We start from the raw sequence: 12,782 nt of genomic DNA on the forward strand, positions 1-12,782 counted from the left end.
TAAGAAGCTTCAGAGCCCATTCTACAGCCCTACTTACAGGGGCACTTGAAAAGACAACATAGCATGGTATTTTCCCTATCCTCAGAGCAAAACTGGTGATTTCACCTGGTCAAAAAATTTAATGAGCAGTCTAGCCTGATTTGGGTCCCCAAACAATGAGCAGTGCAGGCCTTGGGGCTCATTCTGCTGCCCTGCCACGACAGGGAAGTTAATTCATAGCCACACCTGCTGCTGTGTATAGTACCCAGTCCCAATTGCCTAGGAAGACCAACCACAGAACCCAGGCAACCACAGTAGCCTCCAGTAGCCTCCAGAATCCATCCAGTAGCCTCACTGGGGCAGGGAACCAAGCCACAGCCCTATCCAAATGTTCTCAGCCTGCAGCACCCCTCCCCCTTTGACCTCAAAGCATGGACTATGACCTTCCCCCAAAATAGACCCTAATTGCAAGCCTCACTGACAAGGACATTATCAGCTGACATGTCCAGACACCAAGCCAAGCAGACTGGTGAAAAACTATCTCTATCAGAGTGAACGTGTAAAGTCTGGAAAAGGGATCTGCTTACTCAAATACACAGAGACCAACATACAGAATCAAGGAACACAAAAAAGCAGGTAAATATGATACTACCAAAGGAAACTAATAAAGCTCCAATAACTAACCCTAAAGAAATGGAAAGCAGACAAAAAATTCAGAATAATCCTCTTAAAGAAGTTTAATGAGCTAGAAGACACATAGACAACTAAACAAAATAGGAAAACAATACATAAACAAAATGAGAAGTTCAACAAGGAAATAGAAACTATCAAAAAAAACCCACAAAACACAGAAACACTAGAGCTGAAAAATAAAATAACTGCACTGAAGAATTCAATAGAGAGCTTCAGCAGCAGACTCAACCATTTAAAATAAAGAATCAGTTACCGGAAAGACGGGAAATTTGAAATTATCCAATTAGAGAGCAAAAAGCAAAAAGAATAAAAAAGAGTGAAGAAAGCCTACTGGACTTAAAGGACATGATTAAAAGAAACAATATCCACAATATCGGAATCCCAGAAAGAGAAGAGAAAGGGACAGACAGTATATTTAAAGCAATATGACTGAAACCTTCCCAAATCTGGTGAAAAATGGTCATCCATATCCATGAGGCACAAAGAACTCCAAGTAGGTTGAACCTGAATAGGGCTACACTGAGACACATTATAATTAAATGGTCAAAAGTCAAAAATAAAAATTTTGAAAGCAGCAAGAGAAGAGACAAGTTACATACAAGGGAGCCCCCATGAGACTATGGGTGGGTTTCTTAACAGAAACTTTTCAGGCCAGGAGAAAAGGGCATGATGTATTCAAAATATTGAAAGAAAGAAACTGTCAACCCGGAATTCTATACCTGGCAAAGCTGTCCTTCAGAAATTAAGAAGCAATAAAGATTTTCTGAACAAACAAAAAACTGAAGGAGTTCATCACCACCACACCTGCTTTACAAAAAAAATGCTAATGGGAGTTCTTTGAATGGAAGTAAAAGGATGCTAATTAGCATCATAAAAACATGAAAAGATAGCATAAAACTCATGGGTAATGGTAAATATAGTCAGTCAGATTCTATAATGTAATGGAAGTGTATAATTTACTTACAACTCTAGTTTAAAAGTTAAAATAATAAACATAGTAACCCTAACTACAATTATTGGTTATTGGATGCCCGATACAAAAAATATGAAATGGTAACATAAATAATCTAAAATGTGAGGGGAAAAAGAAATAAAAGTGTAAAGTTAAGGAATGCTATTGCAGTTAAGTTATCAGTTTAAATTAGGGTATTATGATTTTGAGATATTTTATATAAGTCTCAAGGTAACCACAAAGGAAAAACCTGTAGTGATTACACAGAGTACATGATAAAGAAATAAAAGCATACTGATATAAAAATATATCAGAATACACACACACACACATACACACACACACACACACAAAGATAGCAGGACAAGGAGCAAGGAACAATGGATGTACAAAACAACCATAAAACAATTAACAAAATGACAATAGTAAGTCCTTACCTATCAATAATTACTTTAATGTAAATGTCTTTAATTCGCCAATCAAAAGACATAGAATGGCTGAATGGATTAAAAAACAAGATCCAATGATATGCTGCCAACAAGATATTCATGTTAGCCTTAAAGACACACATAGACTGAGAGTAAATGGATGAAAGAAAATATTTCAAGCAAACTGGTAACCAAACGAAAAAGAAGGGGTAGTTATACTTATATCAGACAAAAAAATAGACTTAAAGTAAAAATGGTAAAAAGAGACAAAGAAGATCATTATATAATGATAAAGGGGTCAATCCATCAAGAGTATATAACAATTGTAAATATTTATACACTTAATATTGGAATATATATATGTATGTATATATATATATATATATATACACATACACACACATGTTGGAATACATATATATATATATATATATATATATATATATATATATATATCACATACATATATATATCACAAAAACCAAGAACTGAAAGGAGAAATAAACAACATATACAATAATGGCATTTTAATACCCCATTCTCAACAATAGATAGATTATCCAGACAATCAATAAGGAAACAATGGATTTGAACAATACTATAAACCAAATGGACCAGATATATAGAGAACATTCTATCCAACAATAGAATACACATTCTTATTAAGCACAAATGGGAGATTTGCTACGATAGACCGACCATAGATTAAGACACAAAACAAGTCTTAGCAAATTCAAGAAGACTGAAATCATACCAAGTAACTTCTCTGACCATAATGGTATGAAGTAGAAATCAATAATAGGAGAAAAACTGGAAAACTCACAAATACATGGTAATTAAACAACATTCTCCTAAACAACCAATGGATCAAAGAAGAAATGAAGAAGGAAGTAAAAGAGTACCTTGAGACAAACAAAAATGGAAACACAACATACCAAAACTTATCAGATGCAGTGAAAGTGATTCTAAGAAGGAAGTTCATAACAATAAACACCTACATTAACTATATGGCTCAAGGAACTAGAAAAAGAACAAACTAAGCCAAAAGTTAGCAAAAGGAAGGAAATAATAAATATTAAGAGGAGAACTACATGAAATAAAGAAGAGGAAAACAATAGAAAAGATTTTTTTTAAATCTAAGAATTGGTTGTTTAAAAGATAAACAAAATTGCCAAATCTTTAGCTAGACTAACCAATGAAAAAAGAGAGAACCCAAATCAACAAAATTATAAATGAAAGAACAAACATTATAACCGATACCACAGAAATACAAAGGATCATAAGAACAACTATACTCCAACAAACTGGAAAGCCTAGTAGAAATGGAAAAATTATTAGAAACATACAACTTACCAAGACTGAATCAAAAAGAAATAGAAAATTAGAACAAAGCAATTACTAAGAAGGAGACTGAATCAGTAATCAAAAACCTCCCAAAAAACAAAAGCCCAGGACAAGATGGCTTCACTGGTGAATTTTACCAAAACTTAAAGAAGTAACACCAATCCTTTTCAAACTCTTCTAAAGAAATCTAATTAGAGGAAACACTCCCAAACTTATTTTATGAGGCCAGTATTACCCTGATACCCAAGCCAAAAAGGACACTGTAAGAGAAAAAACAAAACCAAAAAAGAACTACAGGCCAATATCCCAGATGAATATAGACGCAAAAATTCTTGGTGAAATACAAGCAAACCAAGTTCAGCAGCACATTAAAAGGATCATTCAACATGATCAAGCAGGGTATGTTCCTGGGATACAAGGATGATTCAACATATGCCAATCAATAAATGGGATACACCACATTAATAGAATGGAAGAAAAAAATCACATGGTAATCTCAATAGATGCAGAAAAAGCATTTGAAAAAAATCAATATCTGTTCACAATAAAAACTCTTAAGAAACTAGGTATAGAAAAAACTTACCTCAACATAATAAAGGGTATATATGACAAGCCCACAGCTTACACCACACACAATGGTGAAAGGTGGAAAGCTTTTCCTCTGTGATCAGGAACAAGACAAAGGTGCCCACTTCTCACCACTCTTGTTCAACACAGTCCTCGCCAGAGCAGTCAGGCAAGAAAAAGAAATAAAAGTCATCCAAATAGGAAAGAAAGAAGTAAAATTGTCTCTATTTGCAGATGACATAATTTTATGTGTAGAAAATCCTAGGTTCCACCAAAAAACTGTTAGAACTAATCAATGAATTCAGTAAAGCTGCAGGGTACAAAATTAACATACACGAATCAGTAGCATTTCTATATACTAACAATGAATGATCTAAAAAAGAAATAAAACAATCCCATTTACAAAAGCATCAAAAATAATAAAATACTTATAAATAAACTTAAACGAGGGGAAAGATCTCTACTCTGAAAACTATAAAACACTGATGAAAGAAATCAAAGAAGATACAAATAAATGGAAAGGTATCTTGAGTTCATGAATTGGAAAAATTAATACTGTTAAAATGTCTATACTATCCAAAGCTATCTATAGATTTAATGCAATCCTTATCAAGATTCCAATGTTTTCCAGAAGTAGAAAATACAATCCTAAAATTTGTATGGAACCACAAAAGACCCCAAATAGGCAAAGCAATCCTGAGGAAGAAGAACAAAGCAGGAGGCATCACACTTTCTGATTTCAAGCTATATTATAAAGCTATAGTAATCAAAACGGTAGGATACTGGCATAAAAATGGATATGTAGGCCAATGGAACAGAATCAAGAGCCCAGAAATAAACCCACCCATATACAGTCAACTAATATTTGACAAGGAAGCCAAGAATACTTAATGGAGAAAAGACAGTGTTTTCAGTAAATTGTGCTGGGAAAATTGGATATTCACATGCAAAACAATAAAACTATACCCTTATCTTACACTACTCACAAAAATTAATTCAAAATGGATTAAAGACTTAAATGTAAGATCTGAAACCATTATGCTCTCAGAAGAGAACACAGGAAAAAAGCTCCTTGACATCATTGGTCTTGGCAAATGATATTTTGGATATGGACAGCTAAAGCACAAGCACAACCACAACAAAATAAACAAGTGGGACTACATGAAACCAAAAAAACACTTCTGCACAGCAAAATAAACAATTGACAACCTATAAAATGGGAAAAATATTTGCAAATCTTTTATCTGATAAGGCATTAATATCCAATATGTAAAAAGAACTCATACAACTCAATAGCCAAAAAAATTTTTTTTTAATTAAAAAATCAAATTTCTAAAAATGGGCATGAGATCTGAATAGAATAGACATTTTTCCAAAGAAGATATACAAGTAGCCAACAGATACATAAAAAAGCACTCAACATCACTAATCATTAGGGAAATGCAAATCAAAACCACAATGAAATAACACCTCATGCCTGTTACTCTGTTTCCCCAAAAATAAGACCTAGCTGGACCATCAGCTCTAATGCGTCTTTTGGAGCAAAAATTAATATAAGACCCAGTATTTTATATTATATTATGTTATATTATATTATACTATATTATACTATACTATATTATATATTATATTATATTATGTTATGTTATGTTATAGACACAGTCTTATAGTAAAATAAGACCGGGTCTTATATTAATTTTTGCTCCAAAAGACGCATTAGAGCCGATGGTCCAGCTAGGTCTTATTTTCAGGGAAACGGTAGAATGGCTATGATCAAAAAGACAAAAAATAACAAGTGTTGGTGAGGATGTAGAAAAAGGGAACCCTTGTGCATTGTTGACGAGGATGTAAGTGGGTGCAGCCACTATGGAAAACAGTGTAAAGATTCCTCAAAAAATTAAAAACAGAACTACCTTATGACACAGCAGTGCCACTTCTGGGTAAATATCCAAAGGAAAGGAAAACACTTATCAAAGAGATATTGCAACTCCATGTTCATGGCAGCATTATTTACAATAGCCAAGACATGAAAACAACCTCAGTGTCCATCAATGGTTTGAATGTATAAAGAAGTTTGGGAATACACACACACACACACACATACAATGGAATATTCTTCAGCCATAAAAATGGAGGCAATCCTGCCATTTGTTACAACACGGGGGAACCTTTGGCTAAGTGAAATAAGATAAAGACACATACTATATGATCTCACTTAAATGTGGAATATTTAAAAAAAAGAACTCAAGAAAAATAGATCAGATTTGTGGTTACCAGAAGCAGGGGGTGGGGAGTAGAGGGTGGGGAAATTGGATAAAGGCGGTCAAAAGGTACAAACTTCCAGTTATAAGATAAATATGTACTGAGGAACGTAATGTCCATCGTGATGACACTAGTTAATTTACTGGATTGCATATTTGAAAGTTGTTAAGACAGTAAATCCTAAAAGTTCTCATTACATGGAAGAAAACTTATTCTTTCTTTTTTATATCTATATGAGATGTTAACTCTCTGTAATAATCGTTGCACAATAAAGTCATGTCAGGCTGTACACCTTAAACTTATATAGTGTTGTATGTCAATTAAATCTCAATAAAACTGAAGAAACAAACAACACAAATTATTATTTTACCATTCTGGAAGGCAGATGTCCAATATGGTCTTATCAGGCTAAAATCAAGGTGTTGGCAGAGTTACGTCTCTCTGTAGGCTGAGGGGAGAACCCATTTCCATTCCATTCCCTTTTCCAGCTCCTAGAGGCTGCCTGCATTCCTTGGCTCACGGCCCCTTCCTTTATCTTTAAAGTCGGCAGTGGAGCATCTTCAAACCTCAATCTGACTGTTTCCGTAGTCACATCTCCTCCTCTGACTCTGGCCATCTGCCTTCTTCTCATAAGAACCCTTGTGTTTATATTGGAAACACCCAGATAATCTCCCCATCGGAAGATTTCTGACTTAATCACATCAGCCATGTCCCTTTTGCCAGGTAATGTAACATGTTCACAGTTTGGGAGGATTAAAATGTGCACATTGCGGGGCGGGGGGGCATTATTTTGCCTACCACAATGTGCATCTGTTATTTACATAGTGTCTTGTGGACTGAAAGCTCCCAGTGAAGTGTTGAAGAGGCACTGGTGTTATTTAAGTAAACTGTGGTGAATTGGAATTTGTGTATAACTGACGCATGCAAAGCAAGGACTGCCTGTTTTAAGTCCAGATTATTGGTCAAAACGGATGAAAAAATGCATGGGACCACACATGCAACACCATGGCTACAGAAAATGAGGTGTCTGCACTGATATGCTTGCACTCGTATTTGGAGAACACTCACAAGTAAATAGATTGAGATTTCTCTGGGCTGGATCTCAAGGCCACCAGAATACTGACAGCACTACAGCTTTTCTCTCTGAAAAAAATGGTACAGGTGAATGTGGAACAAACTCCAGAAACAATGACAGAACTTCCCTTTTACCTCTGCCATCTTCTGCCCCTTCTTCTCTCTCCCCCAAAACATGTCTGACAACCTTGTACACTAATATACAACTGATGACAGTGTATTACATTTTATTTATGAAGCAACTGTCCTTAAAAAAAAAATCTGACTTATAAACTTAAAAGATTTTAAGTTCTGATAACTGATTAAAGGATATAATAAATACTTTTCTTGTGCAGAGGATGAACAAACTACAGAATATGTAAATATAGGACACGGGTGTCTGAACCAAAAACAATTAAAAAAACTGAATTGCTGATAGAAAGCTTCTCATAAATACATTTTATTTTAACAACAAAAAGGTCAGTTATACACCTCTGACTAGAATTATTCAAGTACAATGTTTTTTGGGGGAAGGGGAACTCTCACCATGTCACAAACAGAAAGGGGCACTGAAGTACTTCTCTGGCAGTCCTATGCTAAACTGCACTATAAACATCTCATCTTACAGAACAGGATTCCTCTTGAAGAGGTATAGCTTGGTTTACAATACCTACGTATTGAACTGGGGAGGGAAAAGGAAGAAGAAACATTTCATGAAAATCCATTCCTAGATTTACATCCATATCAAGTCTTACCACTTCACAGAATTTATAATTTATTAGCCAGTGCTCCTTAAGAATACTACTTCAGTAGGCTTAGATTGATGTTGGAGAAAAATCACACACTGGCCTAGCCCTGGCGGTGCATGTGCAACCTAACCTTTACCTTCCTATGGCTCGTGTAAGGTCTGCATCACAAGTGTCTGACTCCCGGACAGAGCTGGAAATACTTACTTCCATTTCCCTTATGCTCAACCCAGGCAGGTGAGAACCCAAGTGCTAAGTGCGTATTTTAGGCATGTGTTCTGAGGCTGCTTAGAGCCACAGTAAACTATAAAAGGCAATTTTATAGATACTCTTTGAGAGTGAACATAATCATTAAATTTGGTATTTTTGTCTCAAAAAAGATTTTTACATTACAGAGAATAAATTCTCATACACATTTTGAAACTCTCATCATAAAATTACTATCCTGAGTCCATCAAGACCTGACGGTTTCTATTTCTTCGTGAAGTAGGCAAAAGGGTAGTTTCTATTCTTTCCATGTGATTGTACCTACACAAGTCTTCCCTAAGGGAATTTAATCAATGGTATAATTACACATCAAAGTTCTTCAGCTCGCCCCAGCTGGCACCTATTTTCACTTTCACTTTCAGTTTCACAGAAAGTTGTATGGCATTTTCCATTTCATTCTTGACAATCTGAGCTACCTAACAAAAAGAAAAAGAAATTAGCAAACACTCTGCGCAATCAAAGAGCATCTCCCAATCCATCCACTGACGTGATAAGCCATACTGGAGCTCTTCACCTGATGCTTAAATTTGACTTCCAGAAAGAGCCAGGCTTCCTGTCAGCACTGATGGAGCTCCGCCAGCTGCCGCTATAACACTTGGAGATTTGAAACCCTCGGGGGCAAGACTCCAAACTCTCATCTAACTTCTTTCAGACAAAAACATCCCATATCAGGAATTTCTTTAACAATGAGTATGACAGTGAGCCCTCTTAGCTCGTTCTCTACCTTTAAGGACCCAACATTTATAAAGTCATCCTGGAGCTAGGGAAACGTTCCAGAAATCTCATGCACCTTAGCCTGACCTACAGTATCTCAACTTTCTATAGAATGGACCCAAACACTAGAAAAATACCTGAACAACATCTTCTTCTGCTACTTCATATAAGAGTTCATCATGGAGTTGGAGGATGAAGAAGCCTCCTCTGATTGGGCAGAACATCCCTTGAAGTTTTCTCTTTGGTAACAATCCTACCCCATGAAAAAAGTAGCAAAACTGATAAGCATGTCACTCTGCCATAGGAAAATATTTTTTTAGAGATCTTGAGAAACTCTGGGAAATTTTAATTAAGAGATTAAAACATGTAAGATTTAGAACTATTAGGGAAAAATTACTTGCTAGCTCCCCATCAGGTAATCTAAATATCCATCAACTTCCTCCCAGAAAGAAGGAGTCTAACAAAGAAGTCAGTAAACGGGGTTTGAAGAACTCGGCTCCAAACTCTACTCTAATTTACTTCTAATAAATAACCATCTCTTTCCGTGGAGTCCCCAGTATCATAGAACCAGAGTAGTAAGGGGCCTGATTCCTACTCCAGGAAAGTGAACTGCTATTGTCATTATAAAACATCTGCAGTGTTTTATAAAAGGGACAATTCCTGATGTCTTTTTATGGCCAGAAGTGTCACTACGGTAGAACTGCTGCTTCCCCAGTTGGACCTCACACTTTAGACAAGTAATCCTAATTTTATTTTGGGGGGATTGACGACAATAAAATTAACAACCTTCACTTGATGGGCAAATAGGTTTTTGTATCTATGCATTTTTGTATATAAGTGAATAACTTTATATCTATGTAACTGGCTGTATTATTCTCTTAATGTATGTGTATGTCTCTTCTAGCAAATTCCATCCTCAATAGCTGATCACTACCTTTTCTGCCTCATCTCCAGCAGTTTATTCTTCCCCTTTATGCTCCAAACCTTCTTAACTTCTTCCCAGGAAAATTGAAAATATGGCTGGCAGTCATGGTTTGACAATCTTAGTGACAGTGAAATGGTATTTAAAGCAGAAGTATGGACACGGGATAAATAGAAGGGCAAGTTCTATGTACTTGTTAGAACAAGAAATTATCCAAGCAACAAGGAGAGAACGTAAGAAAAATATTTTGAAAAGAACGAGAAAAGATGCCAATATTGGCAAAGAAATGTACGTGACAAGGAGGTCAACTCAGTGTATTAGTCCCAGATCTCAGAGAACAAGGAAGGTCACGAATAGGAAAATCAACATGTTCTTAAATTGTGGTTTGAGTACCATCGGGAATCCCTGAGACCCTTTCAAAGCACTGGCAAAATCAAATTATTTTCATAATAACACACTGAGGTTATATTCCTTTTTTAGTCTCATTCTCTCCTAAGTTTATAGCAAGGTGACCAACTCTCTTGGTTTTAGCACTGAAAGCTCACATCCTGGGAAACCTACCAGTCTCCCACGAACTGGGCCATTTATCACCCTAGACTGTGGGTATAAAGAGTTTTCCAGAGGTTACAGGACAGGTGATATTGTAATAAATTCAATGCAGAAACAGATACGAGAATCCAACTGTCTCTTCTTAAGCCAGCCATTAAAGAGATTTGTAGAAATGTAAAATAGAGTCACTCATCACCATTTTTCTTTTGTTCTAAAAAATGTAGTTATTTTTATAAAAATATTACTTATGTTAACATATGGCAAGTTTATTATTTTTAAATGTTTATAAACATTTCTAAATTCCCTGTTTTTAAATTTCTAAAATGGTAAATATTTGTAGATAAAATCCACATAAACAAAAGCTCTTTGGGATCTTGATAATTCTAACAGTATAAACACATCATGAGACCAAAATGTTGGAGAGCTGCAGAGAAATAACATATAAAAATACTTCCCCTTTTCTGATGCAATTAATCTCATCATGCTATAGCTGGGGCCTCATTTATGAACAAACCTGTTTTGTCACTTCGGAGCATAACCTCCCGATGACCATGGGATTTGAAGGTTGAGTGGAAGGTCTCTAGTTGCTTCTGAATGTTAACTGTGGCTATTTTGACAATATCGGCTGCTGAACCTTGGACTGTTGTGTTGATAGCCTGACGCTCAGCCTACGAAAGAAGGTAAAAATGACAGGTGCTCCGTCAGACACACAACATGGTTTCACAACTGCTTTTAGCATCCACAGAGCCGTGCTCACATCTGCAACCAGATTGGAAATCTGGACTGAGATGTGACCCAGGACATCAACTATTAAGCTGAATTCTAATAACAACTACAATGATCCAGGGCTTTAGATTCCGGGCTATCATCCACATGAAGATAAACGAAATAGAAGAAGGTCAGGTGCCTTCAGTATAGAAATCTTCAACACTCAGGAATCAAAAACTGCATTACACTTAAGACGTATTTAGTAGCTCAAAATTATTTTATTTTATAAACATGTATCATCAATGTTCTAGCTGTTATAAACTTCACTCTAAAGGATCTATTTCTCAAAATAGACTCCTCTTAATCCTAACTAGATACAAGTAGAACATCATTCATTGTGACATGGGCTGAAATGTTCCAAGTACATCCCCCATACCCGTGGCCTCTTGGTCCTACGTAGAGTTTGGCCCTAGCATGCCTGAAGCCCTTTGGTATAAATTAGAGCTTTTTATGGGCTACCGGGGCTAATCATTAGCTGCTAGTGAAAATGTAGCTCCTAGATACCTAATATTAAATTTCAAAGTTCCTGAAATTATTGCTGTCATGAGTTTCTTGGCAGGCAAACATAGCTGCCAAAAGTGACCATCCTGGGGCAGTAAGGGTGGGGTCTGGGTTAACATCCAAGGTGTAACCTATTCAAGAATATAGTTCCTATTGTCCTGAAAGGTCTCAGAAAAATGGGAATTGCCTACTCACTGGAGAGATCTATGTAACTTGGAAGGTGTTCTCTAATTCCTAGTATATTAAATGCCTGTTAAAGAGATAGACTTTAAAAAAATATTAACTGTTGTTTTGTCAGATGCTGATGAATCCATTCTAAATTCACTCAGCAGTTGTCACTGTTTAAAGAGTGACTAGATTTCAGAGTCTTCTGACTCCTCTCCTTTTGGAAACTTTGTGTAGTGGATTATGTTATTGTTGCTATTACTTGTTGCCTTCCTCTGAGAAGTTTCATAGCCCTACCCATTGCCATGTGATGTGAAGTATTTTTTCACTCTAAAAGGATAGCTTTGACTTGTTTTCACCAATAAAATGTGAGTAAAACTGAAATTCAGCATATCTAAGAAGTCTTAAAAACTATCCAACATTGTCATAAAAAAGGCCTATCCAAGATAGGGACTTTTCATTCATTCTGAATTCCAGAATGAAAATTATCAAGACAACAAGAAGTTGAGACAATATAACCGTTTTTGTAGAATACTAAAAGGAAAAAAAGTAACAGGAATAAACTACAGAGATACAAATATGGGACTTATTAGACAGACTATAAAATAATCATGTTTAATATATTCAAGAAAATAAAAGAGAAAATTGAGTAACATGAATTAAAAATAAAAAAATAAAGCTTCTTATTTTAAAGTCACTGAAATTTTTTTTTATTGTGTCAAACACTATATAAAAGCTTATGGACATAATTTGAAGCCTGTATGATGATGTTACTTTTATTCAGAGGATTTACATTCGCTTTTGGCAGGAGACAGTTTAAAGTACATCGATCAAGATGGGATTAATGGACATATTTATAAATTTGACTTTCT

At 35.5% G+C, this 12,782-nt stretch overlaps 1 protein-coding gene across 1 annotated transcript in view; it reads right to left on the reverse strand.

The window, feature by feature from the left end:
- Positions 1-7,724: 7,724 nt before the first annotated feature.
- The window catches only part of POLQ (DNA polymerase theta), a gene marked incomplete at its 5' end in the record, with an annotated part of 85,601 nt that continues 80,543 nt past the window's right edge, over positions 7,725-12,782 (reverse strand). The window contains 3 exons of the mRNA XM_081072459.1: positions 7,725-8,707; positions 9,143-9,258; positions 10,991-11,144. Of these exons, the coding sequence (XP_080928585.1) occupies positions 8,594-8,707; positions 9,143-9,258; positions 10,991-11,144 (384 nt within the window). The 3' untranslated portion in view covers positions 7,725-8,593. The remainder of the gene's footprint in view (positions 8,708-9,142; positions 9,259-10,990; positions 11,145-12,782) is intronic.

This window comes from Rhinolophus hipposideros (assembly GCF_964194185.1).
Source record: "Rhinolophus hipposideros genome assembly, chromosome: 2".
In the NCBI taxonomy this organism is placed as follows: Eukaryota; Metazoa; Chordata; class Mammalia; order Chiroptera; family Rhinolophidae; genus Rhinolophus; species Rhinolophus hipposideros.